Here is a 20379-nt window from a genome sequence, read left to right on the forward strand (position 1 = left end):
AGAGGGATGGAAGGAAAAGTCTATTTCTATATTGTACCTCAAGCACAATACATCTCCTGGTATGGCCTAGCCCTGTGTGTGACACCCACCCTGATGATCTGGCCCTCTTTAAAGGGCAGTTCCTCATCTGCTGCGTCCGGGTTGGGAGACATCGACAGGGGGTCATAGTCAAACAGAGCCACAAAGATCCGGAACGATTCTTCAGGTTCCGACTCATCGTAGTTAGGAGGGGAGCGACGTTCCCGGTCCCTGTATCCCTCTTAAACACGGGAGAGAAAGAGAACACATCCACCTGCATCTCAATTTAGGTCCACTAGGATCGACTACAGATGTAATGGGTCACAGTCTATGGCATTATTTTACTCTGACATCAAGTTACATTGATCCTAGATTCATATCTATAACATGAAAGAAACATTTTTTTTTGCTGAATTTGGCCACTCAGTAGCACTGGTGTGTAGTAGTGAGGCATGTTGCGCATGCTGTTGTTCATGGAATGGAAGAAGGGAAGAGGCATGTACAGACAGGTGTGTTGTTTACAAGTGATTTACAAGTGAGAGAGCCAAACCATGAAGGTGACTATACAGTCCTACATAATGTATTGAACTTGCCTCATCAAACCAACACTTAATTCTGTAGTGTGCAAGCAGAATTCTGTGGTCAATCCATCAATTGGTCACATTATCAGCACAGAGACAAGAGTAAATAATGTAATAATGTAATGTACATCCATTTGACACCACATATGAGCTTATGGCCTTATCAGGTTACAGATGGATAGAGATTGTAGAGCAAGCCAGACATGATGGGTTACACAAACACACTATGATACACACACACACACAGAAACAAGCACATTTACTACAATACTCTGAGTTAAGCATGCATACTGCTGAACCCTGAGGTAGTGGCACTGATTTGACTATTGTATTAGGCTCCACTAAAGTACGGTGGGCCTACAGTTTGTCCAAAGAAAACTCTGCCTGTCCTTTAGTTGACCCCTTGCTTAGAAATTATAAAATAAGATCAAGCCATCAGCATAGTAAACAAATGAAAGCCCAAACAAACAAATTAGTATGTATTTCTATGTAAGATGTAGTAGGATCATTTTAGTACAACTTTCTGTAACAGTCATTGAGTTTGCTCAGCAAGGACAACCATGCTATATAATTCCTCAAAGACCCTGACTCCTTCCACCCAGTCATGCATAGCAACCCCAGTAAAGGTGTGGTGGGTGTGGTTAGATTGAGAGGGGGAAGGGTTTAGCAGGCATCTGATGGAGTTCAGTGCAAGGGAGGGAGGGGAGAAGCATTCTCTGAGCAGCAGTCATTCCAATCCACAACAGTGGGCAGCCATCTTGGGCCCAGTGTGGCTCAGCGAGCTGCTATATTGGTGCAGTGTAGTGGATCATGCTAGGTGTTCTGAGACATGTTAAGGCACTCGTTGGTGTCACTACTCTTCTCTCCACTAGCACTGGTGGCTTTTGGCTGTGCTTTGGTGAAGGAGCGAGGGAGAAACTGCAGCATTACCATTATAGGGAGGCTTGGCACCTGTGGGGCATCGGCGGGGCGACCACGTCCTGTGCCGTGCTACACTGCCATAGTAAACATCCTCCGTGACGGGGGTGAGGTTCCCATCACTGTTACTCTCTGTGGTTATCTCTACAGGAAACACCAATCAGACGATGGTGGTTAAAGCGCGCAGGCTACTCATTGGTTGGTTGGTTTGGAGGTCTATTCCTGGCATAACCTTTGATAATCCTAACATATCGCTGGCCATAAACAGAGAGATCAAAAGCAGTTTTTAATCATTGGAATATTGATCTACATTTGATATTGTGAAATATGCGTCTGTGTACCTAGTCACCGTAGCAGCCAGGGAACTTTCTAGTAGCTGATAATACTGTACATTGACTGATGTCTATAAGTAAGCTGTCAGTACTGTGAAGGCATGAGCATGGTTCAAAGACACAGAGGTGATCTGTACACAGAGAAGCTCATGGTGGATTAAAACAGAAAGCAGAACATCTACTAGGGCACAGAGAACATCAAAGCACAAAAACACTACGACTCCCAGAGTCCTCTCTGGGGTCATGTGACCCGACTGACCAATGGAGGGCACCATAAGAGGGCGTCTCTGGGGCTGCGGACCGTCCCTGGGTGTTCTTCTCCCCGTCTCCCGATCCAGCCGACCCCCAGAGCGGGTGTTCCCAATCTTAAAAAGATCACACATAAAAAAAACGTCTCAATATTCCCACAACTAACAAAATTGACTTCCAATGACATTGCTCCAAATAAATGAGAATGTGAAGGTCAACCAATCAAACAAGACAGAGGAAGTATCCTGCTGTAGACACATGGCTGGACACAGGAGCCATATCATCCAACAGTGATAAAGGGGTTTGCATGCTTGCTTGTTTCCATTGCACGAGTGGTAATCAGAACCAAATCAGTTACTCAATTTCAAAATGTAACATTTCAATGTTAAGCTTTGATGAGAGACTATATGAGTGGTATTCCTACCTTTAGTGCATTGTGGGAGTTGCGTCGTCGTCCCTCCTCCAGCTGCATCTCAGAGTAGAGCTCCTCCTCATCCTCCTCCATGATGTCAGAAAGGTCAGAGCCCCGGCTGCTATCACTGTGGTACTCCTCACTGTGGCTGTAGTGGGCCTGACAGACACACACACACAATCACACACACACACACACACACACGCACGCACGCACACACACACACACACAAAGGTGTGAAATCATACTAGGATATCCAGCACCTGGACAAAACCTTTTTTATTCTGTCTTACCAGCCTGCCCAGCTCGGACCCTCTGAGGAACTCATCTACTGAGGCCCCCTGTCTCCTGCGGCTGCGACCATACCCTTCCTCATCCTCCTCTTCCTCTTCTGAGTTCTGTTGGTGGAAGGCCTGGCCCTGCTCATTGTAGACGACTCTCCTCTCCATCTAACCCAACCCATAGGCAGATATTTGTAACTTAATTCAACAGACAAATTATCAGACTAGAGCTTTAACCAGGGCATCATTGATTGGCTTTATGTATGAATGACTCACTCTGCCACTCTCTGCAGCCACCCTCTGTGCTGCCTCGCGGGCGATGGCTTTGGCCATTTGGTCTGGGATGGGGGTGCCCCTGGGCTGGGGCAGGATCCTCTGGGGGGAGGGCGAGCGGTGGTTGGCAGAGAGGGGCGCCTCCAGGGTGTGCCCGTGCATGGGGGCAGGAGGAGGCTGGGCGGAGGGGGAGCAGGCAGGGTCCCAGGGCTGGCTGGGGACGCCCCCAAGGTGGACCACCTGCTCTTTGGCTTCCAGGTCTCTGGCACTTACTGGTCTCTGGTGGAGCTGGGGGGGCGGGTGGGGCAGCAGGGGTAGGCGGTGCTGGGGCATTGTGTGGGGCGGATGAGGCTGGAGGTGCAGAGGCTGGGGCTGTGGGGGACCACCAGGGTGAGCGGGGTGAGGTTGTCGGTGAGGCTGGGGGACGGGATGAGGGGGCAGGGGTTGGAGGTGTGGCTGGGGCTGAGGACTGTGGTTAGGGAAGGGTTGTCTGTGAGGCAGGGGTGAGGGTGGCTGGGGGTGAGGCGGGGGTAGTTGGGGGTGGGGGAGGTGAGGCGACTGGAGATGGGGTGGGGGGGCGTGGGGGTGAGGTGGAGGGTGCCCTGCGTGTGGGTGTGGAAGGGACAGGGGGGCAGGATGAGGAGGAGGCAACAGTAGGTTGCTTGGAATGGGGGCAATGTGGGAGTCCTGGGACTCTCCCTGTGCTGATAACGTCCTGACGATGACCTCCCTGGCCTCCAGACACTGGATCCTGTTCAGCTCCACTGTCACATAGTCAGCCAGAGGGTACAACACTTCCGCTATCTGAGAGGAAACACAACACACATACCTCGGGTTGGACACTGTTGACATTCAATTCATTGTTGTGTTCCTTTCAACTGCTTTCCAATGGCATTGCTCTTAAATTCAGAGAAATGTCCACTAGTATTGACAGTTTTCCTAACACAGACCCTGTGCAACTCTACAAAAAGAGGATGTCCATTTTAATTCCATGTTCACCAGCAGAGGGAGTGAGTGTGCTCTGTAGGGTTTTCACAGGCCCTTGTATATAGCGAATACTAGCACTGACAGTGAGAGCTGTCTAGGTAGCACTGCTGAGCACTAAAGCCAGCGGTGATGCAATGACACAATTACACACACATATCACATACTCTGACACTCTGTAGTTCACTCACTCTCAAATACTTCGTTGTCACTTGGGGTATACCCTTACTCACCTTCTGTCCTTTGGCACACAGTTACTGACTCACCCTTTGTCCTTTAGTGCAGACTGCGTATCCGATGACGCTGGCTCCATTGGAGGTTCCAGTGGGTGAGAGGATAGGGGGCTTCCAGCGCACCTGCAGGACCCCCGGGGCATGGCCACACTGCACCTGCACCTCCTGAGGGGGTAATGGGGGGCCTGGAGGGGGGACGACACATTAGATACTACCTAAATAGGTTATACACACACAAACAGGGAAGGAGTGGAGGTGAGTGGAGCATTCATGAGTGCTGTTAACTTGTTTCATCTCTTTTTTGTTGTGAAATTACATGATTGCGACAAGTCTGTGATATACAAATCTCCCTTTCCCTTTTCCACTGTTGGTTGCATACACCTCAGCAATCACCATGTAATATCCGCTCAAATCTGTGTCTATTATTTTTAGAGTGAGTCTTAAATGCATGAAACGTCTTCTCTGATTAATATCAAACTCTTTAGCTTTGTAATCAGTCTAATCACAGTCTAATGTATTTATCCATATAGTATTTGAAAGCTATTTGGAATGTTGTTTGCCATGTATTGTATGATGAAAGAGTGAAAGTAGATGGCTGAAAGGAACAAAGGGAGGCCCAAGGCCACCTGAAACCATTACTGTGTGTGTGTGTGTGAATGTGCTTATGTGCGTGTGTGTCCGTCTGTATAGTCTGTCTATGTGTGTGTGTGTGTGTGTGTGTGTCTTGTGTGTGAAAGGCGTCAGTGTGAGTTGAATGAGTACAGCCTGTTCTTTCCTGGTTCACTAGGTACATCATGCAGGACATCACAGTGATGTCACCACTCAGGCAGAGGGAAATGCACACGGATACTGATGTGGTAATTTCAGTGAAGGATAGAGTGGGTGGGAGTTACTTCAGAAGCTTTAGGATGCATCCCAAATGGCACCCCATTTCCTATATAGTCAACTACTTTTGACCAAGGCTCTGTTCAAAAGTAGTGCACTATATAAGGAATATGGTGCCATTTGGGATGTAACTTTCATCTATAATGTATATTAGCATTGAGCCAAAGGGAGGGAAAAGCTGAGGAAGTTACTCATGATAGTTTCTTAGGTTTTAAAGTGCTGTTAGCTTGTTTTCATTCAATGTGTCAGTTGCTCATGCCAATTAAAAGCTACTTCCTACTTTTCCCAAAACCACCATAACCCAACTGGTCTTCATTCTGACCTGATCTGGAATATGGTCCTGGACCTGGACAAAACATAACAGACATACATAGCACGGGTAAGGACACGAGTCATCTATATATCTTACCTTAACGGTCTATGTCTAACAAATAACCCAATGGACTTTTATCCAAACTTTATATAAAACATTATAGATGACAGAAGAACAAATATATGTATATGGGCAACAGAAACACTTAGACTTAATAAAAGAGCAAACCGGGCCTCACCAGCAGCTTGTGTGCAGAACTCCACAGCAGCCTCCTTCTTCTCCCTCTGCTCCATGAGCAGTTGCCATGGCACCTGGTGTGGCCGGGCCACCACCCTCACCTTGTATACTGTCATGGCCTTGAGGTTAACAAAGCGCAGCCTGTACCTCCCTGGCTTCACCACCGCATGCTCCGCCCCGTCCAGGAACACTGTGTGCCCATAGTTACTGTTGCTGGGCAACCAGGAGAGCTCGGCTGAGTCGCGCAGGATGTCGTCCACACGCAGTCTGTAAGGCGCCACCACCACGTTGGCTCCCACCATCAGGGTGCAGCGCAGCTCGTCCGACAGGCCCCTGTCTGTCACACTCTGTACGGACACGCGGTGCGTATAGGTGTCCAGATCCAGCTTCTCCAACAACGACTTGGTCCTGCCGCCGTAGGGTACGCTGGCACGCACCTCGCCATCCACCAGCACGTTGTAGCAGCTGATGTTTCCCCAGCCCAGAGGCACCATGGGTGTCTCCCAGGCCACAATGACGCTACGGGCCAACTGCTTGATCAGGGTGATCTTCCGGGGGTAAGGCACAATGTCATCGACCAGATCCTCAGGGTCCAGGGGCCCTGTGCCGTTGCTGCAGGGGCCCAGGGGGTTGGTGGAACCCAGTAGCCCATCCTGAGGGGCCCCTCCATCCACCCCCATCAGGCCAAGGGTGGTATGGTCCAGAGAGCCCAGGTCTTCCTCTATGTCCCCTGGCTGGAGGGATGGTTTCTCCTTGTCTTGGACAAACTCCACAAAGTTGGACGGGACCAGCCCTCGCTGGCCGTCCAGTAGCTCCCCTGGAGCACACAGAGACAGACAGAGAGAGATACTTACTTTATTATCAACAAAATACAAACCCACAACCCTCTCTCTTCTGCAAATTCCTCTACAAATCTTGTCCCCAAACATGTTATTCCATGAAAAAGTACCTTTAGTATGTATAAAGGAATGTATATTTATATGGCAATGAGGAATGTAAAGAAGGTATCAAAAGAGTTAAGCAGAATATGGATATTTCTGTAATGTAATACCACTCAGGATTCGCTGGCTGTGAAGATTTAATTGCGTGATTATTCAGTCAGACACAGTAACACCTTCCAGGAACCCTGTTCTGTTCTGTTCTGACACACAGTAGCCTGACGATAGACACCATTCACACATGGCCGTCTCAGGGGGAATCTATGGCACGCTCAAGCCTTTAATGATGCCTGCTGCAAATGTTAACATCAGCTAAAAATAGACCATCTCATTAGTGAAAAAAGAGAAAGGAAAATAATAACGAGAGCTCTCGTGACTCAATGGAAGTGTGATCTATTTTCCCAGGACGACATGAGTGGGAAGAGAGACCCTGTGGTGCTGGTAGGGACTGTTCTCTCGGATCAGACAGAGAAGGAAGGATAGGGTTATGATGCCATCATCACTTTCTCCAGGAAGTACGGGGGGTTAAAAACCTATTCCTGCACAGTGGATGGAACTAAGGGTGCGTCTGAAATGGCACCCAATTCACTATAACCACCAACCTCTTTCGCTCATCAGTACTGTACTTGCTTTTCAAAGACATCCTGACTGTCCTCTCCCTCTCTATCTCATCATTCCAGTCAGTACAGTAGTGAGGCTGGGAGGCCCTAGCTCTCCGTCTGCAGGGGAATATGTCTGTGATTAATCAGGCCTTGCTGGATTAGCCGTCGAGCTACAGTGCTCAGGTTGCATCTTGAAAACAGCTTGGTCTGAGCCCCTGTATCCCTGTGGTAAATACAAACCTCTTCCTCCTCCATGCAGCCAGCCAGGTATTCTCACCCACCACCACCAACACCACCGCCCATGGCTGCAAGTGATGACTCACCAAAGCTGCTGAAGCAGGCTGAAGTCTGGGCCAGGGATGCTAGGAGGATTAGCGTAGCCGTGGATGAAAAAGCCTTCATAATTCTAATGAGATTAGATGCAGGCCCTGTTGATACTGATGCCAGTGGTGAAGTGTGTGCGTGGAATGTGTGTAGGACATTTACATTTCAGCCATTTAGCAGACGCTCTAATCCAGAGTGACTTAGTTAGTGCATTCGTCTTAAGATAGCTAGGTGAGACAACCACATATCACAGTTGTAGTAAGTACATTTGCCCTCAATAAAGAAGTTAGCAGCAAAGTCAAAGTAGTAGCCCTGGATTCACTCTCACCTTCGTAGAAGCCGTCGTCGTCCATGGTGCCATACACGTACAGGTACTTCCCAGCCACCAGGGGGAGCTCTGCCTCTGGATGCTCATTTGGTCCATCGTAAGGATTGTAACTACACAACAAGAGAGAGGAGGGTGTTCAACATATTGATGTGCTCCTGACTACAAGATATACTACAAGATTTTTATGGCGAAAAGAGTGCTTCCGATGTACAGGTTGAGGTACTCGGTGATCTAACTCTGGTCCAGGGTGTAACGTGCGGCTTGCTGACACTGACATTACGCCCTAGACCAGAGCCATATTTGATCCAGTTGTCCCAGGTGTTGTGAGACAGACTGAATAGTCCCACCTGTAGCGGGCGGTGCAGAGACGGACCGTGCCGGTGTAGCGAGGCTTGGACCTGGGCGCAGGGCTGACCTCATCCTCCATCTGCAGGAACACAGGGGCAGAGGAGTAATTACAGAGTTGCATCTAAATACTTCAACCCTTATACTCTCTAGTTCTACTTCTCTGACAGTTGCCACAGGAGAGTCATGTTGCTGTCCGGTGCTAAACCCATAGGTTTTACAGCTATAGCTCAGCTGACTGCTATCGTGTGCTATTATACAGCTGTTCCATGAATAGCCCATCTGTTGATAATAGCACAGATAAAGCACCCTCACACTTTTGCATTGTGACTTTGTCTCTGTATGAGAAGAGAAGAGAGGCGGTACCCACCTCTGAGGGGGTCGCCCGTCGTGGGCTGCTGGGGCAGCTCGTTGTCACGGCGGTGGGATTGACAGATAGCAGCTCTGGCCTGTCTCTGTCTACAATCTGCAGTGGACGGAGGAACTTGGATATCAGCTGAGTGTTTGCCGAGCTCTCATTGCCTGGGAAACGTCAATTTCCACACCAAATAAAGAGCATCTGGCATCCCTTCTGCTCTCATTCATGGTACAGCTATTGATTTCCTGTTCAGGGGAGTAGACAGCAAACACACTACAGTATATGGCCAGGACCTGGCTGTGCTCTTTATGCCTGACACATCTGCAATTGTAACACCCTGGCTCTGGGACTCTATATGTTGAGCCAGGGTGCGTTCTTTCTATGTGGTGTATTTCTAGGTTGGGAGTTCTAGTTTGTTTATTTCAATGTTGGCCTGAGTGACTCCCAATCAGAGGCAACGAGTGTCAGCTGTGGCTGGTTGTCTCTGATTGGGAGCCATATTTAACTGTCTGTTTTTCCCTTTGTGTTTGTGGGTTCTTGTTCCGTGTTGGTCTATGTTACCTAGGACGTTACGAGTCGTTTGTTGTTTTTGTTTACTGTACGTGTTTATCGCTAATGATAAATAAACATGTTCGTTCATCACGCTGCGCCTTGGTCCTCCTCTCTTAACGACGATCGTGACAGCAATGCATTTCCCTGATGCTTAACACTCTCTAAAGACACAGCTGACAGGGACCAGGGCACAGCCATCACAGAGTTCTCGTAGACACACCCCTACACGACGCCAAGCCTAGGTCATTTCACATTTTAGACAAAAATATGGAATTAAAATTCTTGGTGGTTGGATTTGGTTCATCATGGTACCAGATTACAACCGTACAGTAGCATTTTCACTGCAGTAAAGTGAGTAGAGGATATCTAGAGCAGTATCTCAGAGCCTTCTAATCTATGGTATCTGCATTACTGATTCTGCTGAATGTATTAGCTGGCAGGTTATAGTATGTGGGGTTAGAATACTAATGTGTTGGCTCTCATTAGCAGATGTCATATATCAGCCCTCTGATCAATGAGCTGTGTTATTGATCATGAATATAGCAGCATTTCCTCAATTTCCACAGCGGTTCAGACTGGCCTACCACTGAGATGGGCTGAAGAGAGAAGCAGGTCCTCACTCTGACTCACACCAACCAGTTTAGCTGCCAATTTTCCCTCTCTATCTCCCACTCTCCCAACCTCACTCCTGTCGGCTTCTATTACTGTCTTGTTCCATTTTGAATTAATTAATTACCCAGGCATAATGACTGACAGAGCCTCATCTGGAGCACGAACAAGGGTGTGTACATGTGTACATACTTTCAGAACCGTCCATTGGTCTTGATTGATGAGATACACAGTTTGAATCAAATGCCAGATATGATGCATGTACTTTGACTCTCTAAAGCTAGGCACTTTTCTGCTTCATATTTATGTCTTCTGACAGCACAATGTTCTTACAGAGGGCAGGGCTGGGAGCTCTCACCTTTCCCTGCCTGGGCGGCCAGTCCGTTGAGGATTTGGGAGAGTTTACTTTCCGGGGAAAGGTGAATTTTGTGTTTGGAGAAAGAGTCAGTGCTGAGGATGTCCACAGTATCCGCCTCCAGAAGGAAATCTTCCAGGCTCTTGGACAATTGGCCAAACGGTTTAGTCTGTGACCTGCATTTCTGCTCCAGGTCGCGAACCTTGACCTTCCGTGGACAGGTATGTGATATAGAGGGGAGGAGAGAGAGAGACATAATCAATCAATGGAAGGTTTCTGTGTTCCTATGTAGCACATCTTTAGAAGGGAATACACTGTATTACATTTATATTTTAGTCATTTATCAGAAGCTCTTATCCAGAGCAACTTACATACATTTTCATACTGGTCCCCTGTGGGAATTAAACCCACAACCCTGACGTTGCAAGCGCCATGCTCCACCAAATGAGCCACAAGGGATCTATTACAAAGCAATGCATGTTTTATGTTAATAACATGTACATAATATACCTCTACATGGCTATGAGTTCAACTAGTCAATGGCTTAAATCCTTATCTGGTGCTGCAGATCTCAAGCCGAACCAATTACGGCACGGGATCCCAAAAGAGCCATTTCATATAAAAAACACTGACTGCCGAGTAATCAACGTATATGGAAGAAGAGGCTGTGCAACACTGATACACTTTGATAACCAAAGCCAAGCACTACGAAGAGTTAAGAGGCTTAGAAAAGTATATACTGTACATTAAAGACATTATCTAAGCAGCTCCGAGACGATGATTAGAGCCTTGAGTTAACAACCGTTGGGTTTTCTCTGAAAGCTACAAGGCTCAAACCCCATGGCCTGCTGGGTAAGAGATAAGACAAGCCAGGGTCTTACCCACGGGGAAAGTTGGTTTCACCCAGCGATAAAACTAGATGCTTCAGAGTCAGAACACTGGGCTGCAAGATGGGCTGAGATACAGTAACTGAGGATGAATGAACAGCCATCGGGGAGCCACTACTTTGCTCTGCTTCGTTTTCAAATGGAAACAAGGAAATCAAATGTGCTTTGATGTTACAAAACATCTGGGAGGTGTACCAAATGGCACCCTATTCCCTACTACTATACAGTGCACTACCTTTGACCAGAGCCCTAAAGGCCCTGGTCATAAGTAGTGCAATATATAGGGAATAGGGTACCATTTGGGTCGTAACTTTGGACTGCAGTACAGAGGAGGCAGAAGAGGATCTATAGTGTGATCCAGTACCAACACGGGGCTCTGTTTATATAATTCAATCTAATTCAATATTAGTATATGTATGATTGCCTAATTACCATAACATATGCACTGATGTGAATTAGAGCCCAAGTGATTCACTGAGACGATTTAAAGGCTATAGGAAGGATGTGACCATGGAGATGATGAACACTGGGTATCTACAGTTGAAGTCGGAAGTTTACATACACCCAGTTTCTCACAATTCCTGACATTTAATCCTAGTAAAAATTCCCTGTTTTAGGTCAGTTAGGATCACCACTTTATTTTAAGAATGTGAAATGTCAGCATAATAGTAGAGAGAATTATTTATTTCAGCTTTTAATTCTTTCATCACATTCCCAGTGGGTCAGAAGTTTACATACACTCAATTAGTATTTGGTAGCATTGCCTTTAAATTGTTTAACTTGGGTCAAACGTTTCGGGTAGCCTTCCACAAGCTTCCACAAGCTTCCCACAATAGGTTGGAATTTTGGCCCATTCCTCCTGACAGAGCTGGTGTAACTGAGTCAGGTTTGTAGGCCTCCTTGCTCGCACACGCTTTTTCCTCCAAACATAACGATGGTCATTATGGCCAAACAGTTATATTTTTGTTTCATCAGACAAGAGGACATTTCTCCAAAACGTACGATATTTGTCCCCATGTGCAGTTGTAAACCGTAGTCTGGCTTTTTATGGCAGTTTTGGAGCAGTGGCTTCTTCCTTGCTGAGCGGCCTTTCAGGTTATGTCGATATAGGACTTGTTTTACTGTGGATATAGATACGTTTGTACCTGTTTCCTCCAGCAACTTCACAAGGTCCTTTGCTGTTGTTCTGGGATAGATTTGCACTTTTTGCACCAAAGTACATTCATCTCTAGGAGACATAAAGCGTCTCCTTCCTGAGCGGTATGACGGCTGCGTGGTCCCATGGCGTTTATACTTGCGTACCATTGTTTGTACAGATGAATGTGGTACCTTCCGGCGTTTGGAAATTGCTCCCAAGGATGAACCAGATTTGTGGCGGTCTACAATTTTTTTTCTGAGGTCTTGGCTGATTTCTTTTGATTTTCCCATGATGTCAAGCAAAGAGGCACTGAGTTTGAAGGTAGGCCTTGAAATACATCCACAGGTACACCTCCAATTGACTCAAATGATGTCAATTAGCCTATTAGAAGCTTCTAAAGCCATGACATCATTTTCTGGAATTTTCCAAGCTGTTAAAAGCACAGTCAACTTAGTGTATGTATTCTTCTGACCCACTGGAATTGTGATACAGTGAATTATAAGTGAAATAATCGGTCTGTAAACAATTGTTGGAAAAAGTACTTGTGTCATGCACAAAGTAGATGTCCTAACCGACTTGCCAAAACAATAGTTTGTTAACAAAAAATGTGTGGAGTGGTTGAAAAACGAGTTTTAATGACTCCAACCTAAGTGTATGTAAACTTCCGACTTCAACTGCAGATGTTTCAGGGTGGGAAACATAAATACCTGCATTCTGTCCAAATGGTTCTGTTCAGACACAAAATAAAAACATAGAAACACACAATGACATTGAATAAAGATGAAAGAAAACAAACACCCAAATCAAACTGTTACATCGTATGCAATCAATGCATACATAATACAGTAATCAATGCAAAATCATGTAAATAAATGAGAAAAAAAACCCATTACAAAACAAGTAGGTACGAAGAGTCCCCTATGGGGAATATCATCTACAATGAGTATTCTAAAAGAAAACACCCCAAATAATAATTCTCTGTGCACAGTGCCAGTCCTAATGCAACTCCTCTGCACTGTAGATATTCCATCTTCTGGATGGTTGCCCCCTGAACTCATGTTGATTTTTCTGTAAAAGAGGTTTCTCCTAATCCATTATTGCCGTGGCTGGGATGAGAGCTTCTGAGCTTAGTCTGAGCAACGGCAGTGTTGAGCGGTCTAACTGAGTCGTAATGGAGAGAGTTATGGGCAGGATGAGGTTTTGCTGACCCAACTCTCTGTGTATTCCATGCTCATCAGTACTTAACTCCCCACTCAACAAAAGCCTCAAAAAGCAATACAAATACAGTATAGAGTATCATTTGGGATTAACCAGGTTTACCTCAAACTCTTGTTTTTCATGAAAGGCAATACGGATTTGGTGGAATTAAAACAATGCAATTTAGGTATTTTCATATGCATCAATGTTTCTTGCATACACAAACAAAACCACATGTCTCAGTCAATTGACAGCCATTTTGAAAACAGCCACGGAAGCCATCCTCACTTTGCCAATCGGACCTCCATGTCCACTTACCTCTAACAGGTGGACCGCACCCTCATGCTCTCTCTCAGCTTCAACCTGAGCCTAGAGAACACAGACACACAGACATATAGGACCTGCAGGTGACACAGTGAGCACTGCACATTCTCTCTCTGTCAGTGCTACATCAAGCATACAATTGACACAGCTCTTGGTACACTGCAGACGTAGAAGAGACAGTCTGAGTTGAACAACAACTCAAGAGGAACTGTCAGTGCTAGATCAGACACATGCAGAACCCTCAGTGGTGTCAGCTCTGCACAGCATGAGAAGGTGAAATAGTCTTAAAGAGACTGGTTTACTGACTACAGTAAAAAGGCAGTTAATGCCTCACAGCTGTGGGGTATCTGAGGACAGTGGAGACTGGGCGAAATGGAGGGGGTGCTATGACTTCTAATTTAAAAACCTGCAACTGAGGTGCATCAGAAAAGCCTCATAATATCAAGCTGTTTCATCCAGATTGGCTTTGATATCGAGAAGGACAGAATGCTGTTCTACTCCAGTGATATATAATCTGTGCATTTGCTAATTGAATGAAATCACAGCACAATACATTAGGTAAAGGACAAAACAGACAAAGGACGAGGCCTCAAATGAGGACGCTGCGGCAGATGCATACAAACACACCGATTGAAACACAGATAGGTGTGCACACACACAAACACACAGCAATACTCAAAAGCAAACATCCTCGTTCAACTCTCAATAACACACACACACACACACACAAACACGCACACACACATTCTCTCTCTGTCTCCCTAAACTGAAGTGCTTGGTTAACTTTAGGCGGTGTCTCTGGGGAGTAAGATCTGCGCTGTGCTTGCTATCTGCTCTAATTGCTGTGTGTCTGTCACGGCTCCTCTCTAAACAAAACACACAGGGATTCACACAGCTCTCTAGGAGCTCAGATTACTGCTGCCATTACAGACAGACAGACACACAATCACAGGAGACTACTTATTATATGGCCCCTTTAACTTTCCCATCACATTTCATATCCACACTAGGACTATGGTAGAATGTTGTTGTTTTTCATGGGTCATGAGTTACAGTGTTTGGGGGAACATTGCATAATAGATGCACGATACTAGTCTCTCTAATCAATGCACACATACTTGACCACTGTTACCATGATACATTGTCTTTAGTGACCACTGTGGTGATTTTAGATTTTTTATGTATTTAATTTAGTTTAAAAAATGTAGGGGGTAGATCAGCTTTAATATTTCAGATAGATTGTAACTTCCATCAATGTAATTGTCTGCATCACTTCCAGTCCCCCATATGTTTTTTTTTCGCGCAAATATACACATATATATATATATATATATATATATATATATATATATATATATATATATATATATATATATATATATATATTTATATATACACACACATACACACACACACATACACACACATATACAGTGGGGAGAACAAGTATTTGATACACTGCCGATTTTGCAGGTTTTCCTACTTACAAAGCATGTAAAGGTCTGTAATTTTTATTAAAGGTACACTTCAACTGTGAGAGACGGAATCTAAAACAAAAATCCAGAAAATCACATTGTATGATTTTTAAGTAATTAATTTGCATTTTATTGCATGACATAAGTATTTGATCAACTACCAACCACTAAGAATTCCAGCTCTCACAGACCTGTTAGTTTTTCTTTAAGAAGCCCTCCTGTTCTCCACTCATTACCTGTATTAACTGCACCTGTTTGAATTCGTTACCTGTATAAAAGACACCTGTCCACACACTCAATCAAACAGACTCCAACCTCTCCACAATGGCCAAGACCAGAGAGCTGTGTAAGGACATCAGGGATAAAATTGTAGACCTGCACAACGCTGGGATGGGCTACAGGACAATAGGCAAGCAGCTTGGTGAGAAGGCAACAACTGTTGGCGCAATTATTAGAAAATGGAAGAAGTTCAAGATGACGGTCAATCACACTCGGTCTGGGGCTCCATGCAAGATCTCACCTCGTGGGGCATCAATGATCATGAGGAAGGTGAGGGATCAGCCCAGAACTACACGGCAGGACCTGGTCAATGACCTGAAGAGAGCTGGGACCACAGTCTCAAATAAAACCATTAGTAACACACTACGCCGTCATGGATTAAAATCCTGCAGCGCACGCAAGGTCCCCCTGCTCAAGCCAGCACATGTCCAGGCCCGTCTGAAGTTTGCCAATGACCATCTGGATGATCCAGAGAAGGTCATTTACATTTTAGTCATTTAGCAGACGCTCTTATCCAGGGCGACTTACAGTATTGAGAGGAGGATGGATGGGGCCATGTATCGCGAGATCTTGGCCAACAACCTCCTTCCCTCAGTAAGAGCATTGAAGATGGGTCGTGGCTGGGTCTTCAAGCATGACAACGACCCGAAACGCACAGCCAGGGCAACTAAGGAGTGGCTCCGTAAGAAGCATCTCAAGGTCCTGGAGTGGCCTAGCCAGTCTCCAGACCTGAACCCAATAGAAAATCTTTGGAGGGAGCTGAAAGTCCGTGTTGCCCAGTCCGTATTGCCCAGCGACAGCCCCGAAACCTGAAGGATCTAGAGAAGGTCTGTATGGAGGAGTGGGCCAAAATCCCTGCTGCAGTGTGTGCAAACCTGGTCAAGACCTACAGGAAACGTATGATCTCTGTAATTGCAAACAAAGGTTTTTGTACCAAATATTAAGTTCTGCTTTTCTGATGTATCAAATACTTATGTCATGCAATAAAATGCAAATTCATTACTTAAAAATCATACAATGTGATTTTCTGGATTTTTATTTTAGATTCCGTCTCTCACAGTTGAAGTGTACCTATTATAAAAATTACAGACCTCTACATGCTTTATAAGTAGGAAAACCTGCAAAATCGTCAGTGTATCAAATACTTGTTCTCCCCACTGTATATACATACATACACACACACATATCCTTTTTAAAATTATATTTCCCTTCATTACTTTCCAACCCTACCACCCCTTCCCCAATTGGAGTAAACTAGTGAACAACAACTCTTAGGCCTCTACTTCCAGCCCATACATACTATATACATTTTATGGACACAGTCAAATTCTACAATAATTATATTTTGTTTGTTTTTACTCCTGAACTTCCTCCAATCATTTTCATGATGTCCATCTGGTTTACTTCTATATGCCATATTTTTCTAACTGTGCTCTTTCACAAAAGCTCTCAACCTATAACCTATATACTTATTATGGACACAGTATGCTTTACCTTAGTTATGTTGTTGTTGGGGCGGCAGGTAGCTTAGTGGTTAAGAGCGTTGTGCCAGTAACCGAAAGGTCGCTGGTTCTAATCCCCGAGCTGACTAGGTGAAAAATCTGTCGATGTGCCCTTGAGCAAGGCACTTAACCCTAATTGCTATGGATAAGAGTGTCTGCTAAATGACTAAAATGTTATTAGTTGTTGTTATTAGTCCCATCCTTCAGCTCCATTTAACACCATCCATATTGGATTTCTATTTGCCATATATTTTTCAACTGTACTGTGATGTTTTCCAAAAGTTCAGAACCTTTCTATTCTCATGACCACTGTGGTGATGGTTGGAGTCTAGGGTCGGAGGCGCGGTGGGGTGTTATGGGCTTACCCTATGCAGAAGGTGGATATTCTGCTGCTTGGTGGTGAGGACAGCCAGGGCCTGCTCATGCTCTTCATCCAACTGCTGCCTCCTCTCAGCAGCCTCTCGCAAATGCTGGGGAGACCAGGTCACAAACAATGCGGTCAATACACGTTCATATGCTGGGGAGACCAGGTCACAAACAATGCAGTCAATACACGTTAATATGCTGGGGAGACCAGGTCACAAACAATGCAGTCAATACACGTTCATATGCTGGGGAGACCAGGTCACAAACAATGCAGTCAATACACGTTCATATGCTGGGGAGACCAGGTCACAAACAATGCAGTCAATACACATTCATATGCTGGGGAGACTGGGTCACAACACCGTCAATACACGTTCATATGCTGGGGAGACCAGGTCACAACATGGTCAATACACGTTCATATGCTGGGGAGACTGGGTCACAACATGGTCAATACACGTTCATATGCTGGGGAGACTGGGTCACAACACGGTCAATACGCGTTCATATGCTGGGGAGACTGGGTCACAACATGGTCAATACACGTTCACATGCTGGGGACACCGGATCACAACCCATGATCATAGTGCGGTAACTATGCCTTGAAAATATCCAAATGGATCACGGAATGGTTACAACACAGTCCAAACACATTTACAGCACCCATAATACCAGTTGAACAATACATCAAAGGTAAAAGGCAAAAGTAGAAAGAAAGCTCTCGTTTTCCATTCAAACGGTATGAAGCTTGTCTACCTCTATTGACGCCATATCTAGTCCGTCTCACTGATTCCTGTGATCAATCAAATACACTGAGTGTACAAAACATTAGCTACACCTGCACCAGGCGCACCAGTTTGAGTGTGTCAAGAACTGCAATGCTGCTGGGTTTTTCACGCTCATCAGATTCCTGTGTGTATCAAGAATGCTCCACCACCACCCAGACAACTTGAAACAACTGTGGGAAGCATTGGAGTCCACATGGGCCATCCCTGTGGAATGCTTCCGACAGCTTGTAGAGTCCATGCCCAGACGATCAAGGCTGTTCTGAGGGCAAAAGGGGGTGCAACTCAATATTAGGAAGGTGTTCCTAAAGTTTTGTACACTCAGTGTATAGTCACCCACTCCCAAATTAGTCATTATGACTGTATCTCCAGAGTTAAGAGCAGCTGCCACCGGTAGGAGTTGGAGTTAGGAACGTAAGATGTTTCTTGGAGTTTAAAAACATAAAGCAGCTTATAAACTCTGACATTCATCTTTTTCTCTCTGGAAGAAGGAAAGCCTCTTTCTCCCCAGAGATGCTCAGATGTGTCCTGAGCAGGCACTGCTTTGCATAATCACAGAGGAGTCTTAAGCTCTGCTAGAGACACAGGAGACTCCAGTGACTGAGGGACTGAGGGACTGTCACTAGGATCATTCTGTCAGATGCGGTTGTGGTCATTCAAAAGCTCCAAAATGGACTGGCCGATAGTCCTCTGGCTCTCATACACAGTGATCAGACAATAGCGTACAGCTAACTGATTCTCCTAACCATCGTCATCGTTATCGTCGCCATCATCATCCTCATCCACAGCAACAAAGATGCTACTTCTCTGTTTAAGACTCCACTTATTCAGATTAGCCAACTTTATGGCGCTATTATGTCAGTGAATATCTCTCTCTGAAAATGCTGAGGTATAGCACAATCTTGGTAACATGGTTATGCAATGGTGAAAAAGTACCAACTATTATCCCTGAAACATTGAGCACACTGGAAACTAAGGAGAGTGCTCCACTTCGGGAAATCTCTCACTTATATTTTTTCATTCTCCCTTTTCAGAGTTTTTCTCTGCTTTCTCCATCCTCATCTCTCTCCATAATGTTCTCCAACATGCAATCTCCACATCCGTACAAATCAATAGGCAATGAGAAAGTAACACACACTTCTTTTCTTTTTTAGGAGCAGGAGTCAATTTTCTCAGATGGGTACATTTTTCTCTCAAATATAGCCACTCCTTACAAACAGACAATCAATATGGAATGGAGGGAAGCAGTGATTTGTAATGAGAGCATATTTCACACTGCTATGAGACTGCTGCTGATTGCTATTGGCATACAAGGGTCTAATGAAAAAAAGTTTCCTGCAAAACAAATGACAAAACTCATGACTTACACACTTTTATTGGGAAGAAAGATGTATTCTATAACTCATAGGATAGACTTTGTAGATAGATCCATTTGTCCAATCGGATTTTCAGAAAAGATTGATCTAGTGATCTAGCCTTACCTTAACCTAACCCAATCAGATTGCAAAGGCCTTATAGAACCCTGTCTATGATGTTTAATCCATATCTCATGATTGGCTGACAGAGCTTACTGTTGAGATGGAAGAACAGCAGCAGTGAATGTAGGAGAGCTAGGATGGATGAATGGACGGATGGACGGATGGACGGACAGACGGATTCTCACCTTGAGGACCTGCTCGAGGTTCTCCAGTTTGCCTTGGAGCCGTATATTCTCCTGTTGGGCTAAGTCTCTCTCCTGACTCACAGCACTTTAGGTGTGTCTGAGCTGCTCATAGTCTGACCTTACCTAGAGAAAAATAAAAGAAAGACAGAAATCTAGTAAGAGTAAGAGTGAGTCAGAGAGAAGAAAGATACACTACAGTGCCTTGCAAAAGTATTAATTCCCCTTGGCGTTTTTCCTGTTTTGTTGCATTACAAACTATAATTTAAATTGAGTTTTTTTTGGATTTCATGTAATGGACATACACAAAATAGTCCAAATTGGTGAAGTGAAATGAAAAAAAATCTTTTTTCAAATAATTCAAAAAAATAAATAACGGAAAAGTGGTGCGTGCATATGTATTCACCCCCTTTGCTATGAAGCCCCTAAATAATCTGGTGCAGCCAATTACCTTCAGAAGTCACATAATTAGTTAAATAAAGTCCACCTGTGTGCAGTCTAAGTGTCATATGATCTGTCACGTGATCTCAGTATATAGACACCTGTTCTGAAAAGCCCCAGAGTCTGCAACACCACTAAGCAAGGGGCACCACCAAGCAAGCGGCATCATGAAGACCAAAGAGCTCTCCAAACAGGTCA

The 20379-nt window shown here is 45.1% G+C and overlaps 1 protein-coding gene across 1 annotated transcript in view; it reads right to left on the reverse strand.

The window, feature by feature from the left end:
• LOC311127924 (RIMS-binding protein 2-like) overlaps positions 1–20379 on the reverse strand; it is a gene marked incomplete at both ends in the record, with an annotated part of 66644 nt that overhangs the window by 3654 nt on the left and 42611 nt on the right. The window contains 17 exon segments of the mRNA XM_084159823.1: positions 90–259; positions 1530–1661; positions 2109–2214; positions 2523–2669; positions 2804–2959; positions 3068–3868; positions 4315–4466; positions 5447–5512; positions 5718–6533; positions 7909–8018; positions 8256–8335; positions 8624–8775; positions 10131–10335; positions 13668–13718; positions 17295–17399; positions 19744–19830; positions 19834–19866. Of these exon segments, the coding sequence (XP_084015949.1) occupies positions 90–259; positions 1530–1661; positions 2109–2214; positions 2523–2669; positions 2804–2959; positions 3068–3868; positions 4315–4466; positions 5447–5512; positions 5718–6533; positions 7909–8018; positions 8256–8335; positions 8624–8775; positions 10131–10335; positions 13668–13718; positions 17295–17399; positions 19744–19830; positions 19834–19866 (3369 nt within the window).

Source organism: Coregonus lavaretus, assembly GCF_964263955.1.
Source record: "Coregonus lavaretus genome assembly, chromosome: 4".
In the NCBI taxonomy this organism is placed as follows: domain Eukaryota; kingdom Metazoa; phylum Chordata; class Actinopteri; order Salmoniformes; family Salmonidae; genus Coregonus; species Coregonus lavaretus.